Genomic DNA, 17,926 nt, shown 5'->3' on the forward strand with positions numbered 1-17,926 from the left:
AGAACAATTCCATTCAGCATACCACATATTTTTGTTAAATAATTGTTGATTTGTCTATGCTGCTGAAGAGTTGATTTGAGACTGTTACAAAAGAATTACAGATGAAATTAATCCTACAAATATTTATTGGTGTATGAACCCTATTGGTGGACAAGCAGAGTACCAAATAACATAAGATACAACAACTGCCTTAAATGTTTTTGTAGATAAAGATGGGAGTGTATATAAATAGATACAAGACACAACAATTCTTATCTATTTGGGGAAGCAGTTAACAATATTAGGGAATATGTGTGAGTTATTTTCTTCGGATATACTTGGTAGACATTTAGAGAAAAGGAGGAGTTGGATGAGACTTTCAATCAGAAAGCCTTGTGGAAGAAGTATGTCATAAATGAAGTAATTCTTCCGAATAAGGATGATTTGGTTAGGAAAAGGAAGAGAGATTGTCAACATAGACTTAAAATGGAGAATGAGTCTCATTCTGGGAGGTCATAGATAAAATCAGTGGATACAGAGCAGGTTTATGATGGAAAAAGGAAAGTAGTGGCTATGAGCATGGATTTGATTTCTAAGGGTTGACCCATTTCCATTAAAATAAAAGGAGTGACTAAGTCTTAGTTTGTGTTAGACCTATCTAATGCTTTTAAAGGAGTATGAATTAGCTTTGGAATGGATTGTTTTCCTAAAACCTGCATGTATTTGCTTTGGAATTTAATTTGTTCTGGAAGATCTAATTCTTTTGAGAGGTGAAATTGTGTACTATGTGTTTGATAATTCTGATATAACCAGTTGTAATTCCACAATTCTAACATTTATTTTACTTCACAGAGGCCCCATAAAGCCACTGCTGAAGAAATGACAAAATACCACAGTGATGAGTACATTAAATTTCTACGTTCAATAAGACCAGATAACATGTCTGAGTATAGTAAGCAGATGCAGAGATGTACGTTTCTTGTTAAAAGTATATATTAATATTGATTAGTTAAAATGAGTATTTTTAGAAGCTTATAATTATACTAGAGTCCATGTGCACAAAAATTGTGCACTGGTGGGGGAGTGTCCTTCAGCCCGGCCTGTGCCCTTTCGCAGTCTGGGACCCCTTGGGAGATGACTGCCTGCCGTGAGACCAGCTTCTGGCTGAGCAGCGCTCCTCCTATGGGAGCACACTGACCACCAGGGGGCAGCTCTTGCGTTGAGCATCTGCCCCCTCGTGGTCAGTGCGCATCATAGCAACTGGTTGTTCTACTGTTTGGTCAATTTGCTTATTGGGGTTTTATTATATAGGATTTTTTCCTGACCTGAAATACTGTTTTAGTTATTTACTAGAGGCCCGGTGCACGAAATTCATGCACTCGGGGTGGGGGGCATCCCTCAGCCCAGCCTGCGCCCTCTCACAGTCCAGGAGTACAACTACTCCAGGGCGTGTCTGGCCCATCTCGCCCAGTCCCACCCCACCAGCCACCTTCTAAATAATTTCCATGTGCACAAATCCGTGCACCGTCTCACTAGTATTGGATAAAATGATAAATTACATTTTAAATTACAAACTTTACGTCACTATTATGATATGTGTATGTTTTATGGATGCATCAAATAAAATACTTGTAATAAATGGTTTTTGTAAGAAAAGACTTTTAATAATTCACAGAATGGGTTGAAATTAATGAAATCCATCTTTCACAGTTAATGTTGGAGAAGATTGTCCAGTGTTTGATGGACTCTTTGAGTTTTGTCAGCTCTCAACTGGAGGCTCAGTTGGTAAGTGTCCTCATTTAGTCAGACTTAAAGTTGATTTAAACATGGTATGTATCTTTCAGGTTGTTTACTTCAAAAGCCCTCCATGTTTTATGATCATAATGACTCCAGCTTTTTATTTTACTTTTTATTTTCTTACTGCCATTTCATTTTCACTTGCAGACTTTTTCCTTCTTCTCTTCAAGCTACCATTGTGTTACTCTTAACTACCACTGTTACCACCACTTTCTATATATGCTCTTACTTAATCAGATCAAAGCTGTAAGAAAATAATTTATTTACCTAAGGAGAAATTGCTAACTTTTAGAGCACTGAACAATCACCCTTGCCTTTTATGATTTTACTAGATGCCCGGTGCACGAAATTTGTGCACGGGGGTGGGAGGTGTACCTCAACCTAGTCTGCACCCTCTCCAATCTGGGATCCCTCTCACAATCCAGGACTTGGCTCCCAACCGCTCGCCTGCCTGCCTGCCTGATTGCCCCTAACCGCTTCTGTCTGCCAGCCTGATCAACGCCTAATTGCTCCCTTGCTGGCCTGATTGCCCCTAACTGCCCTCCCCTGCAGGCATGCCCCCCCCCCCCCCAACTGCCCTTCCCTGCCAGCCTGGTAACCCCCAACTGCCCTCCCCTGCTGGCCTGGTCCCCCCCAACCGCCTTCTTCTGTAGGCCTGGTCCCCCCCCCCCCCCCCAAACTGCCCTCCCCTGCAGGCCTGGTCCCCACCAACTGCCCTCCCCTGCAGGGCTGGTTCCTCCCAACTGCCATCCCCTGCCAGACATCTTGTGGTGGCCTTCTTTGACCACATGGGGGCAGCCATCTTGTGTGTTGGAGTAACTGTCAATTTGCATGTTACTCTTTTATTAGATAGGAAGGATACTCTTGGCTTACCCATGGCATACTCTTTCTTATAGGGGCTTTTGTCTAGTTTTGCTGATTTTAAATTTTAAACGTTTAAAATTTTTATCCTGTCTTGTTTCTTAGCTGGAGCTGTGAAGTTAAACCGACAACAAACTGATATGGCTGTTAATTGGGCTGGAGGATTACATCATGCTAAGAAATCAGAAGCATCAGGATTCTGTTATGTTAATGATATTGTGCTTGCCATCCTTGAATTACTAAAGTAAGTTCATTTGTGTTGGTATTTTTCCTATGAAAAAATATTTTAATTAAAACAGTAAAAATCTATTGTTTAAAACAACAACAAAAGTTATAATCACGTGAACATGGTTAATGGTGAACTTTCAATGGAGTTATTATGGACCATGGTAGAAATAATAGAAATTTGTCCAACCCTTGGATTTTTAAGAATGCGAAATGCATGTAAGTGTCTAAAACTCCCAATTATTATCCCTTTAAAAAAACATTAGAAGTAGTTTGCCAATTTAGATTTGAGTTACAGTTTCAACTGATGAAAAATGACATTGACCCTGGAAGTTTATGTTCTAACATTTTGTAAGTTTTAACTTTTGATGGCAAATATTTAAAATCTGTGTTAAAGAAAATTTGGTTCCCTATTGAATTAAATGTAGATATTTACATAGCTATTGTAGAACAGGGCTGTCCTCTAAAAATGGGTGTTATTATCCTTAAGTTGCTAAAGGAGTTAGCATTAAAGTTATCCTTGACTACAGCTTGAAAGGTATTTATAAAGATATATGTGAATTTGGAGTTACAAATTTAAATTTTTTTTAACCACCATTCATTGTAACATGTCTTAGCATATTCCACTTAAAATTGTAGTGAATTAGTGTTTTCTCACCTTTGAATGTATTGCTTGTTACTCTATGCATACTATTTATAGAGGCTGATTTTTTTAGTCACTTAAAGTTTGGAATTGACTCCCCAAATAAACAACTGGGCAGTGTCAGTTGACTAATCAAGGGCCCAGGAAACCACTTGCAATCCTTGCCTTGTTTTTTTATTTTTATTTTTTTATTTAATATGCTTTTATTGATTCAGAAAGGAAGGGAGAAGGAGAGAGAGATAGAAACATCAATGATGAAAGAGAATCATTGATTGGCTGCTTCCTGCATGCACCCTCCCCCCCACCCCAACTGGGGATTGAGCCTGAAACTTGGGCATGTGCCCTGACTAGGAATCAAATCATGACCTCCTGGTTCATAGGTCGATCATGCAGGCCAGGAGGAAAAACTATTTTAAAAACTATTTTTATATCAAAGGTTGTACAGAAAGAGGCCATTGGCCAAATTTGGACTGTGGCCCATAGATTGCCAAACTTTAAAAAAAACACAAAAAAAACTTGCACTAGTCTAGTGGTCAGCAAACTCATTAGTCAACAGAGACAAATTTCAACAGTACAAAGATTGAAATTTCTTTTGAGAGCCAAATTTTTTAAACTTCTTCTAACGCCACTTCTAACGCCCAGGCCGTTGTATTTTGTGGAAGAGCCATACACAAGGGGTCAAAGAGCCGCATGTGGCTCGCGAGCTGCAGTTTGCCGACCATGCCACTAGTCGGTTTGGCTCAGTGGATAGAGCATTGGCCTGTGGACTGCTGGGTCCCAGGTTCACTTCCAGTCAAGGGTACATGCCCAGGTCGCGGGCTCGATCCCCAGTAGGGGGCGTGCAGGAGGCAGCCGATCAGTGATTCTCTCTCATCATTGATGTTTCTATCTCTCCTTCTCCCTTTCTGAAATCAATAAAAATATATTTTAAAAAATTTATTGTTGAAAGTATTATAGATGTTCCCCTCTTTACTCCCTATTGACCGGCTCCTGCCCCTGCCTCTGCCCCAGGCCTTCCCAAACCCTATTTTATAAGATTGAATATTTACCAGAGAGATGCTTTAAAGTAATAATCTTAAATACGGTATATTCTTTAGTTGTTAATAAAAAGAAATGTGTATTTACTATGGTTTTTAAGCTCATAGAATAGGACAGATTCCACAGCAAGTACATTTTCTCACTTACATTGGACCTAAAGGGTGGATTTAAAGGTCTGAGGCTTATATTGTAAGTGCAGGTGTTTGAATGGTCTCTTAGACTAGAAATAAAGTAAGAAAGGGGATTAAGCATTCTGGCATTTAAGAGCTCAGAAATAGGCTTTCTAAATCCATGGTGGTTCTTCCCATCTTAAAACCTTTAAATAACTTAGTCACGGCTTTCTTTGCAGGTATCACCAGAGAGTCTTATATATTGATATTGATATCCATCACGGTGATGGTGTTGAAGAAGCTTTTTATACAACAGATCGTGTAATGACTGTATCATTCCATAAATATGGGGAATACTTTCCTGGAACAGGAGACTTGAGGGTATGACTGAATTCTGTCTGGATAAATATGAGAGGCTAGTAATCCTGTACCTGAACTAATATTTTTCCTGAGTCACTAATTTGAAGCTTATATGCAGAGTTGAGTCATTTTATATGCTATAACATCTAGAATTTAGTTTTACTTTCCTTTGCACAACTTTTTTGTTGTTGTTGTTGTTGAATAGCTATTTTTGAACATCAGCAAAGCATGAAGTAGTTTTCTTGAGGTTCAATTTGAATATTCAGAACCTACTTATTGGTAGTATACTTTGGTATTGATTAGAAAGATTGCTAGAATAAAGTAATAGACTAAGTTTTTTAGGTTCTTGTACTGTTCTCCTTTTATGATTGGTCTTGATTTAATAGGTCTGATTTCAATCTATTTTTCTTAGTTTTTTGGCATTTGTCAGAAGAGAAAATACCATAGCTTATCCGGCCTATTACATTTAAGTTAATTCTATTGTATATCTGTTATCTTCTTTCATTTGGTACTCTCATATTTTATGAAAAACCAATGATCAAATCCTGTTTCTACAAACTTCTTAAAATTTTTTGCTTCACTAGAGTTCACACATGCCTATTGAAGTTTAATTCAGAAATGTAAACAACTTTTTCATTCAGCCTGGATTATATGGGATATTTCTTTTAGTGTAGCATTCAACAATAATTTTAAACTGTTAAAGTTATTTTTCAAATTGATATATCATTAGCCAACCAAAGGGTTAATGTGGCCTTAAAGTATTCAAATGTGTGGCTTTTCACTATTTGACTACTAGTTGATGCTCTTTCAGTAATAGTTGTGATGGTGAAACCTTTTTTTTTACTTAAAAGTAGGTAGAAGCACATCTTCTCGGGTCTCAGGGTTATTCTGCACACTAACATTTGAGAACCAGTGCTCTAAACCAGTAGAATTCATTTGTCTGCAGTCATTGCATCCCAGTAGAAATTAAACAAAGCCTTCTCAGCGTTAAGCTTAAGGAAGAATAGTGGTTTTGTAATATAATCCTAATTAATCTCAGAAATGGCAAATGGAGGTCTCTATTTTCTTTTTGTCAGTATTCTTCTGATTAAAGCTGTTGGAGAATGCATGTTTTAAAAATATTTGAGAATGACTTTGAACATCTCTTCCTCACTAAGATTTTTATACCCACTATATGAAAAGCCTTCATAATTTTTTCCTTTTGGATATGAGGAATTTTGTAAGAAAACTAAAATCAATCATTACATTGTATGTGTAGTTGTATTTGGATTTTTGTGAAACTTCAGTGTGTCTTTGGATGTTATTTTAATGAACATTCCCTTCTCTACCTGACAGTTCATTGTAAATCAGAAAAGGCTACTCTGAGCTTTAATAAAACTAAGGTGTGATAAAGGAGCAGTGGTGAAAGAAATGAAAGGGATAAAGCGTGGTCCAACAAAGGCGGCAGCTCTGAGTTGCGTGCCTAGAGTGATCAAACTACTAATCAACTTGTACTTATTGTCAGAGTATATTCCAACTGTGTTTTTAGTGCAGGATCTTTCCATGAGAGATAAGGGAAGAACTTGTACAGGTGTTAACCCTAAAGATTCATATTTATTGAGACATAATTTAAAATACATAAGAATCGGTCATCTCCAATCCTTTGGTGTTGTTAAAGCACTATTTTGTAGAAATGTCCCCTATCCCATTTCTTCTAGGACTATATCCATATATACCTGTATATATACATATACATATGTAAGTATGTATATGTGTGTTTATATATATAGTGTGTATATAGCTGGAATGTAGACATCAACTTCTCCTTTGCTTCTTTCTTTTGGGAGGTATTAAGTGCCTAGAGTGGTACTTACTGAACAAGTAGAAAAAATTTTATTTCAAACCCAATTAAAGTAGAGATTTTGATGCTTTATTTTGAAGCTATTAAAATGTCAATAAAGTCTGCCAGATTGTGAGCCATAAGAAGAATCTGTATTATAGAGACAGGGTCCTTTGGCTCAGAATATATCTTCTGTAATTTTACTCATAAAAATTTCTTACATATTCTGTTTACGATGAATTGTTTGGATTAATTGTAATATGTAACTTAATATTGCCTTTAACTGCTTATGTTAAATTCCCCAAAATAATCATTATAGATTTGCTGGAATTGGTTCTTTTCAGCTTTATTAGCAGTCTATTAATGACAAAATATGCCCTTATTCTATTCTGTATTATTTTCTTTCTCAACCACATGATGAATTCAGAAATGTTGTTACCTGTTCTTTTAATCTCTTAAAATATTTATTTTTAAAAAATCTGTCAAACTTTTTATTATGAAGTATTTTCTAACATCCGTCTAACTCTCTATTTTAGGATATTGGTGCAGGAAAAGGCAAATATTATGCTGTCAATTTTCCAATGAGAGATGGTATAGATGATGAATCTTATGGGCAGATATTTAAGCCTGTAAGTATTACTATTTTCAAACTCAAAATGAATTTGAAAATCTTTTTAGAAATAATAACATTTGTTATTTTGTACATAGATCATCTCAAAAGTGATGGAGATGTATCAACCTAGTGCTGTGGTGTTACAGTGTGGTGCAGACTCGCTATCTGGTGATAGACTTGGTTGCTTCAATCTGACAGTCAAAGGTAAGCAATTTAAAGGGTGATGGTTCCAGAAAATTATCTATGTGTTTGTTTGAAATTGGTTTTTCTAACTACAATTACTCTTATTTCAGTAAGGTCTTGTTTGGGTCTTTTTCATTTTGTCAAGTTTATGTATACAGTCATACATGAATAGTTTTATAGAGCTTGTTGCAATCTCAACCAGGGCAGCTATTTTCATTGTTTTTGGTTGATTCTTTTGGTGTGTGTATCTTTCTCCAAAAACATGCAAACTTTGCTATTTTCAATTTTTTATTTTAGCCTTATGTATTCACTTTTTATTTTGAAAGGAGGGATTCAGTTCCTTTTCACACTTTATCCCTAATATGCACACACCCTTCTAATAGCTTCATTTTTACCATATAACTCTGGTATTTATAACAGAACTTTGGTATGGTAGTCACTGCTTATAGCATCATCAATACCATTAAAGTACATTTCAGCTTATCAATTTTTCTTTATTGCATAACTCGCTTTTTCCAGTTTTTCATTTCCTTAATTTTCTCTTTACATGTTACTAAATGGCCAGTGTCTAAGTAGCTTCATATGTTCAGATGCATCAAGTATCCTATCATTTCCTATCAGTTTAACCTTCTTGAAGAACAGCCTCCTCATTTGGTCCTATTTGGATGAGTCTCCTCTCTAGACCTGGTAGAAAGTAAGCTATTCTTTGCTTCTCTGTTGAATTGGCTCCCCTGATTGCTGTTTACTCTTAATTGTGTCTCTCATTTTGGTGGAGCACATTTTCAAGTGGCTACCTGAGAAAAGTCATGTGGGAGATAAGAAGATTATGTTGATTTCAACACTCATATTTGACCAAGTGTTGATATCAACATACGATAGAAGTCTAGACCAAAGTAAAGAAAAATGACCATTATGGAATGGACTTCTAAGGAATAAAAACAAATCTGAAATTTTATTTAATGTATTATGTGTGGATCAGTAGTAATTCATCATGAATATTGTACATAATTTTGGAGTTGTTTTCCTTGTGAATTTTAAGGTAACAAGTTGATGTTTTTCTTTGAATTCTCTCATAGATGTGAAGAATTCTCAAATAGAACTTTTTCCAGAATGACTATTGGCCTATTTGGAATTAAATAAGTGCAGATATTAAAGGCTTTTTTATTTAATGTCACGCTTGTTACTATACCAGGCAACATTAGAATTATAATACAATCTATTCTACTTTTTTAGGTTGAACGATGAAATTAATTGCTGCTTTTCTTGGTAGTTTAACAGTGGCCAAATAGCAAGTTTCATATTGTAACTTCATATGTGTTGATAATGATCTTTTGCCTCAAAATGCATATGATTTCCCAAAAATGATCTACCTAATGCACTCTTAAGATATATATTAACCGTCAATTTTTTGTCTTAACTCTTTGAAAGTTCTCAAAGCTTTCATTCTTAAAAGCAATAGCTTTCATATTTATAAACTGCAGCATTTTACTCTTACAAAAATAAATCTATATATTTTAACTGACTGATAGCATTTTAGTTGTATAAAGCATATAAGGAGATTTATTATCCCAAATCTTAAACTTGATTGTAATTTTCTCTGCTGCCATCCTCTATTCAGATTTCTCAGGTCTGCTAAAGTCGTTACCTCTTGTTCATTTCCTTCCTACCTTTACAGTGTTAATGTCTATTTTGTCTCAGTCTTCCTTTATGTGGAATTTAGCTGTTTTAGAAAATCCCTTTGTAGTCCTTTTTATCAAGTTTTGAGATATAAGTAAAGTAAATTTCTTTGTCTAGCCAGCTATGTTTACTAGGAAGTCTGTAAGTAAACTTTCTGTTTTATTATAAAACACCCAAACAGTCTTTATATATATAAAAGCCAATCTCCCACTGCCCCTCCCCTCGGCTGGCCAACCTCCTACAGCCCTGATTGGGACTGGGCGAGTGCCCTAATTGGCCCCAATCACTGGCCAGGCTGAGGGACCCCACCCATGCACGAATTTGTGCACTGGGCCTCTAGTCTAATATAAGAAAGCTGTTTTTCTAGTAGCAATAATAAAAAATGAGTTGTGAACCATATAGTACAACTATTGAAAAATACTTCATGAGAATATTCACAATATACAGTTATAAGATCACTAAACTTTAAAAAATTGAGAGGGAATTGAAAGGGAATATATATTTTAAATACCTTTGGATGATGAAGTTTTATGTAGCTTTTTCTTTGTAGTTTTTCTATGTTTTTTTCCAAATTCTTTAACAGGCATGGCTTTCTTCTATAAATAAAAGATTTTTTTCTTTTTTAAAATATTGACTTAAGTGTCTGAGTGATGATATTGTTAGAAGTTACTGGTAACTTGTTATTGATTATTAAATTATAACATTATCCAAAGGAAATATTTTGGTTTTATATTAGGTTTACTTTGTATTCGAGTTTCTACACATGGAAAATTATTGAACTTGTTTTTAATAGTAATAGGTATTAATTTTATAATCTTCAATAAGTTAAGAAAATTATAATACTGCTACTTAAAGATAACCTACAGTTAAACTTTGTTGGATAGCCTTTCATTGTGCATAATGTTTCATTGTTACTTGATTTCTTTTCCCTTGAGTAAATACACATGAACAAAACATCTTCATATCACATAATATCTTCCTGTTTAATAAAAATGTATTTATATCTTGATCTTAATATACTTGTATATTTGACTTTTCTATCAGGGACACTTGCTAAACTACCCACTTATGTCTTAACTGTGTTTTGTATATTATTGTGAAAGGTGTTTTGATTAAAAAAAAAAACAGTTTTGTTTTGTTCTTTATTTTTTTATTTAAAAAATTTAAGACAAGAAATATCATGAAATTTTTACATATTATTTGTTTTTAAAATATTTAGAAATGCCATTTTGGTTTTTTAAAATTTTGTTATCTTTTTTAAATTTTATTTTTCAAACTGTAACAATGCAGACTTATTGTTGCCCAAATCTCTTTGTCTTAGGTCATGCTAAATGTGTAGAAGTTGTAAAAACTTTCAATTTACCATTGCTGATGCTTGGGGGAGGTGGTTACACAATTCGTAACGTTGCTCGCTGTTGGACATATGAGACTGCAGTTGCCCTTGATTGTGAGATTCCTAATGGTAAGTATTTTTATTATATTTTTATTGGATGAGCTGTCAATATATAGAAATCGGTGGGTGGGTGATTAGATTCCAAAACCATGTAAATAAAAGAGCAGTCAATTAATGAATTCAGCATTTAAATTTGCATTCACTTTTAAACATTTTCTTTGGAAATATTTCTCAAGTTGAATCTGGAATTTTGTGTATGGATATGTGTGAAAACTAAGCTTTTAATATGTAATTTTATTTCATTGTTTTTAATAGAATTGCCATATAATGATTACTTTGAGTATTTTGGACCAGACTTCAAACTGCATATTAGTCCTTCAAATATGACAAACCAGAACACTCCAGAATATATGGAAAAGATAAAGTAAGACATCATTGGATTGTTTTTATAAATGTTTTATATAACTTCAGGAACCTTTAGAAGGCCAAGTGCAATAGGTCATTTTAGCTTTAGACATAAGATATTTCCTTTGTCTTTTTCAAAAGCATTTAAAATCTTAAGATTATTGATTTCTTTAATTTTTAAATATAATGGCAAATATGTGGGCTTCATAGCTCAAAAATATTTAATTTTCTGTTAGGTTTTAGTTTGCAAAACTGTAAAGTTTATACTCTTGGCTTTACATGAAAGTGAAGTAAAATGTATTTTCATAGACATTATAGTACATAGGCCTGGGTTTGTGTTCTCTAGATCTGTGACATTTGGCAAGTTAATTTACCTTTGTGCTTATATTTTCTTACCAATGAAATATGGGGATGAAATAGTACTTACATTGTAAATTTTGAAGATTAAATGGGTTCGTAATATGTAAAGTATTGGTGCTCAATGAATTTGTTATTTTAATTCAGAGGTTTAAGTTAAATAAAAGATGAAGTTTTTTGCTTAATGTGTTTCATCAACATTTAAAAGGAACTTGAAAGAGAATGAATTGTGTCTAATAGCTTTGCGTGTATAATTTAGACAGCGTTTATTTGAAAATTTACGCATGTTGCCTCATGCACCTGGTGTCCAAATGCAAGCTATTCCAGAAGATGCTGTTCATGAAGACAGTGGAGATGAAGATGGAGAAGACCCAGACAAGAGAATTTCTAGTAAGATAATGCTTTGATGTGTATTCTGTTACATTTTCCTGATTTATTAAAATAACACTACAGACTGAAGGTTTTAGTAGCCCAAGAACACAATGGGTCATGTTTCGTTAGCACACTATTATTTTTGTCTCTCTTCCATTTTTAATCTTAAATAGTTTAACTTCCATATGTCTCAGAGACTGCTTTGAGTGTCAGTGATTTCAATTTATGACTACTAGAGGCTTGGTGCACGAAATTTGTCATGGGTGGGGTCCCTAGGCCTGGCCAGCATTCAGGTCCTATCGGGGCCCTCTTGCCCAGTCCCAGTCGGGGCTGGCCAGGGACTGGGGGTCTGCCGGCTTCCGAACGGGGGAGGGGAGGGACCGCAGGAGATTGGCTGGCCATGGGAGATTGTCTGTGGGAGCACACTGACCACCAGAGGGCAGCTCCTGCATTGAGCGTCTGCCTCCTGGTGGTCAGTGCACATCATAGCAACTGGCCGACCAGTCCTTCCGGTCGTTCAGTCATAACAGTCGCTTAGGCTTTTATATATATAGAAGATGTGCAGGGGTGGGCAAAAAGTAGGTTTACTATTGAATATGCAAAAGAGTATTCTTATTTTGTTTGTTTGTTTATATATATATTATTTTATTGTTTAAGGTGTGTTACCTTTTTTTACCCCCATTGACCTCCTGGCCTCTCCACCCCCACCCCCGCACTTGCCCTCTCCCCCTCCCCCTGCCAGTGTCTTGTGTCTATTGGTTGTGCTTATATGCATGCATCCAAGTCCTTCGGTTGATCTCTTACCTCCCTGCCCCGAACCCTCCCCTGCCTTCCCACTGTAGTTTGACAGTCTGTTCAAAGCTTCTTTGCTTCTATCTATTCGTTCAACAGTTTATAATGTTCTTTATATTCCACAAATCAGTGAGATCATGTGGTATTTATCTTTCACTGACTGGCTTATTTCACTTAGCATAATGCTCTCCAGTTCCATCCATGTTAATTGTATTATTTTCCACGTGAACAACTGTAAACATACTTTTGCCCACCCCTGTATATGACCAGAAGTTTCTACAAACTATCCACTTACGTATACTTAGGAATAAATTGGAAAATAAATTATTTAAATTAGAGTGAGTTGAATGACCTGAAGCACTTCTCTTTAATTCTACAGTCTCATCCACTTAATATGATTTTCAGTTGTATAGCCTAATGGTATGCTGTTGGTATAGACATTGATGTATTTGGTATTGATGATTTTTATTTTATTTGCTTTTCCTCTCAGCTCTGAAATAAAAGGTTATTGCTTTTTAAATAATGACATCATCCTCACCTCCTATTAAAACATAATTTTTTCTTCCAAATTTTTGAGATTTCCCAAATGTTTTTCATATTTCTTTCTAGATCAAAGCTAAATTTTTAGTATTTAGCAAACCATGCATTAAGTTCTAACCTTAAAATTATTATTTCTTATCCTATACTTTTAAATGTAGTGACTGGTTAATACGTTTGTACAAAGTACGCTGTGACAGTGAAAAAAACCTATGACTACTTTTATCAAAACTTTGTCTTTAATTTTTATATATTAGTTCGAGCATCAGACAAACGGATAGCTTGTGATGAAGAATTCTCAGATTCAGAGGATGAAGGAGAAGGAGGTCGTAGAAATGTGGCTGATCATAAGAAAGGAGCAAAGAAAGCTAGAATTGAGGAAGACAAGAAGGAAACAGAAGACAAAAAAGCTGGTGAGATTTATTGTTTTGGTAAATGTGTTTTAAAATTGTAACTTTTTAGCCCAGCCGCATGGCTCAGTGGTTGAGTGTCCACCTGTGAGCCAGGAGGTCATAGTTTGATTCCTGGTCAGGCACGTGCCTGGGTTGTGGGCTCGGCTCGATCCCCAGTATGGGGCATGCTGGAGGCAGCCAATCAGTGATTCTCTCTCATCATAGATCTATCTCTCTCTCTCTCTCCTTCTTCCTTCCTCTCTGAAATCAATAAAAAATATATTTTTAAAAATAATAATAAAATTGTAACTTTAAAAGTAAGCGGCAGTGCAGTTTTTATGAGATCCTGGAGTCATTTACACAAATATTGGAGGTGGGGGGTTCTAGGTAGGTGACCTTTCTACCCATGTAAGTGGTGCTTAGCTCTTAACTATCTTTTATTTAAAACTCTCTAAATGTTATTAGTCACATTTGCTTTTATAATATAGGAAACCTTATTACCTTCTCTTAGTTGACATGGGCTTAACATAGGGAACATTGCACTATGGCATAGATTGGGTAAGAGGAAAGACAAAGTGGTTATAGATCCCCTTATAGGCTGTTAGCAAAGCTGAAATTTAAAATAATTTTTAACTCCCTAAAGTTCATTTGCTGGAAATGAAACACAAAAAGTTACATTATCCTTAGATCAGTTGGATCATTTTGGAAAAGCTCAGAGAATAGACTTTTTCAGAAAATGTTTGAAGAAAACAAAAACTGGGGAAAGATGGGAAGAGACTGAGGAGCTGGCTTGGGGAGGAGATACTACTTTGCCCTGTCAGCTTCTCTATTGAGAAAATAGATGCTTTGGGGTATTGAATTTGCTACAAGAATGTTATCTTTTATCTGAGTTCCTAGAGCACTTATACATACCTCAGTCATTTTATTTAACACATCATAATTTAGTACCTCATTACAGGATTTTACGTAATTCCCCTGCTAGATTGAGCTGCTTATGACCAGGGGAACGAATTATCTTAAGTATCTGTATTTTTCAGCAGTTGGTGCATTTCCTGAATGGATACCTGATACCCCTATACAAGTAATGGTGATGGGCATGAGTTTTAGCTGGCCTGTTAATTTTTGACTCTGTACCATGTGGAAAACTGACTCGGATACTGGTCCAGCATCCTTATCTTATATCTATCACATTGAAGTTTTGCTAGTAAGCTAGCTCTTAGGTTTTTTTCTTTTTCAGTAGAGTTAGGAATTCATAGCACATCTTGGCACATCTAGTTCTGTTCTTTTATGGATTTACTCCTCTATAGGCTACTGTTCTCTACCATTTTATAATTTTAACTTTCCAGTGTATTGCAGTGGTACAGTGATGGTTCATTCTGCTATTCTGTACTGATTGACATCCAGAAATTAGAGTTATGATTGAAGTGAGGAGGACTTAAACTTTAGCTGTAGGATTTTTTTTTTTTCTTTCTGATTAGTTCTTGTCTGTCCTGTTTTTGGTGTTTATTCTCATTTTCAGACCTTTTTTTCTTCCAAATGGGAGAGTGGGTACACTAGGGTGTTTGTCTTTCATTGCTGTTAGCTAAAAATGAGAGTACCTTTTGATTTGGCTTAATGGCCTGCTAGTAGATTAATCTCATAGTTTTTACCTCCTCTGTACTTATGTTGCTGATATTAATTCAAAATTTTTTAAAACTTTTTTTAAGATTCTTAAAGGGCCTTGCAATTGTTAAAATCCCTCGCCCTACAGCCCTAACCGTTTTGGCTCAGTGGATAGAGCTTCAGGCTTCGGAATGATAGGTTCCGGGTTCTATTCCAATCAAGGGCATGTACCTTGGTTGAGGGCTTGATCTCCAGTGGAGGGTGTACAGGAGGCACATAATCAGTGTTTCTAATTATCCCTCTCCCTTCCTCTCTGTAAAAAATCAATAAAAATAGATATTTTTAAAAAATCTCTCACCCTGCAGATGAAATATTACCATAGAAAACTGAGGACTGAAAACTAATGGTATAAACAATAGGATTTAGCCTCTGCTTTGTCTTTGGGCTCCTCTTCTCTAATTCTCGCCCCTTTTGACAATATTCCAGATACTGGTCTTTCATTTTTTCTTGCCAACCTGCTATTTCCTTCTTTTCTCAAAGTTCTATTAAGTTTGCCTTCTGTTCAAAATACTTCCTCCTTTTCACCCAAAGCTATTCTTACGGAAACTTTCAAATGGAACTTCTTCCTGTTACCTTTTCTGATCTTCCAGTGCTATGCTCATGTCTCTTGGCTTAATTTCTTCACAGCACATATTCCAACTGTAATACTGTGATCCCACAGAAACAAAACTTCCAGAAGGACAAGGACTGTGCTGTTACATGGATACTGTGAATTTCTATGTTATTTAGCACAGAACCTAACACAAAGCTTACTCAGTTACTGAATTAATAAATAGTAATATACAGGGTGTCCCCAAAAAAATGTATACACACTTTGAAAATTTATTCATTTCAATGGGTTAAATCTGAAAAGAAAGAAACATCAATTGGGACACCCTGTGTATATATGACAGCTTTTTAAGTAAAGTATACTTTAAAGTGTTTTATATTTCAAAATAGGTGTTAATCTCTTCTAATTTTTGTTTATAGATGTTAAGGAAGAAGATAAATCCAAGGATAATAGTGGTGAAAAAACAGATACCAAAGGGTAAATTATATTTCTTAACTAGTAATTTTTATATGCTATATAAACAATAAACACATTTACTTGGGTATGTATTCTTTCGAGAAGTACTGAACTGAGCCTGAGAACATCAGTAAGTTGTGTGAGATGCTCTGAATTTTATCTGTGTTGGCTCATAAGACAACATATGCCATCTTAACCATCATTTATGTCATCTGCTTAGCTGCTCATCTGTCATTGATGTAGTTTGCCTTAAAAAGGTCACAAAGACCAGTACTAATTAATATTGTAACTGAATCAATTTGTATTCTTTTATGTAATTTACTAGAAGCCCGATGCACGAAATTCATGCAAGAGTAGGCCTTCCCCGGTGCTGGCACTAGCTTCCCTCTGGCTCCCGGGACCTGGGCTTCCCTCCAGCCACACCAGCAGGCACCGGGACCTGGGCTTCCCTCGCAGCCCCGGCTTTTGGTCTGATTAGCATATTATTCTTTCATTATTAAAGATTATTATAGATGACACCTTTTTTGCTATAAATTTTTATATGGGCACTAATGGTCTTTCATGGTGCTTGTTTCTATATATGTGATCTTTTTACTATTGTGAGATGGGTAAATTTAAGAAACAAGTTTTTTTAAAAAACATAATGGAGATTTTTATTATCAGAAAGCTTCTTTAAATGCTTGGCCACATGTAATTTTGTGCTAGCCTTTACAGGATAACTTGGAAAAGCTTATAAGATCACTAGAAAGATTAAGGCAGTCAGTACTCCAAAAACACGGAGGTCATTATTATCAGCTTACGTGTTACTTGGCATGAGCGTACAGGACCTGACCGATAGATAGGTGAGTGTATTTAAACTGAGACTGTGCCATTGTTAATCTTTCATGTTGCCTCTTTTAACAGAGCCAAATCAGAACAGCTCAGCAACCCTTGAATTTGAAAGTCTCCAATTTCAGAAAACATTAAAAAGTAAGAAAATATTGGCAAGAAAAGTGTTTTCTTTTTGAAGACTTCTGGCTTCATTTTATACTACTTTGGCATGGACTGTATTTATTTTCAAAATGGCCTTTTCTTTGGTTTGTTTTTGTTATTGGCAAGTTTTAGTGTGAGTTTCTAATTATGAAGCAAAATTTCTTTTCTCCACCATGCTTTATGTGATAGTATTTAAAATTGATGTGAGTTATTATGTCAAAAACTGATCTATTAAAGAAGTAATTGGCCTTTCTGAGCTGATTTTTCCATCTTTTGTAATTATCTTTATTAAAAAATTTTACTTGGATTGTCTTTTGTCTATTTATTATAACAAATTCTTTTTCATAGGAGAATGATATAACCATTTTTTTGGAATTAGACACATCAGCCCAAGCCGGTTTGATGTGATAGAGCATTGGCCTACGGACTAAGGGTCAAGGTTCAGTTCTGGTCAAGGGCATGTACCTCAGTTGCAGATCCTCCCCAGCCCAGGCCCTGGTCAGGGCACGTGCAGGAGGCAAACAATCAATGTGTTTCTCTCACATGGATGTTTCTGGCTTTCCCTCTCTTGTACTCTATAAATCAATGGAAAAATGTCTTTGGGTGAGGATTAAAAAAAAAAAAAGGACTCATCAGAGTTAAAGATACTGATTACAATTTCAAAGACATCCACTTACTATTTCTTCAGGAAAGATATTTACAGTAGTGATTATTTTAATGCAATGGGAGTTCT

At 35.4% G+C, this 17,926-nt stretch overlaps 1 protein-coding gene across 1 annotated transcript in view; it reads left to right on the plus strand.

The window, feature by feature from the left end:
• HDAC2 (histone deacetylase 2) overlaps window positions 1–17,500 on the plus strand; it is a 30,897-nt gene extending 13,397 nt beyond the window's left edge. The window contains exons 3-14 of the mRNA XM_079780267.1: window positions 832–949; window positions 1,690–1,764; window positions 2,743–2,881; window positions 4,893–5,034; window positions 7,369–7,461; window positions 7,541–7,649; window positions 10,627–10,767; window positions 11,014–11,122; window positions 11,720–11,850; window positions 13,419–13,574; window positions 16,185–16,242; window positions 17,125–17,500. Coding sequence (XP_079636393.1) covers window positions 832–949; window positions 1,690–1,764; window positions 2,743–2,881; window positions 4,893–5,034; window positions 7,369–7,461; window positions 7,541–7,649; window positions 10,627–10,767; window positions 11,014–11,122; window positions 11,720–11,850; window positions 13,419–13,574; window positions 16,185–16,242; window positions 17,125–17,155 — 1,302 coding nt within the window. The 3' untranslated portion in view covers window positions 17,156–17,500. The remainder of the gene's footprint in view (window positions 1–831; window positions 950–1,689; window positions 1,765–2,742; window positions 2,882–4,892; window positions 5,035–7,368; window positions 7,462–7,540; window positions 7,650–10,626; window positions 10,768–11,013; window positions 11,123–11,719; window positions 11,851–13,418; window positions 13,575–16,184; window positions 16,243–17,124) is intronic.
• The last annotated feature ends 426 nt before the right edge of the window (window positions 17,501–17,926 follow it).

This window comes from Cnephaeus nilssonii, assembly GCF_951640355.1.
Source record: "Cnephaeus nilssonii genome assembly, chromosome: 9".
Lineage (NCBI taxonomy): Eukaryota > Metazoa > Chordata > Mammalia > Chiroptera > Vespertilionidae > Cnephaeus > Cnephaeus nilssonii.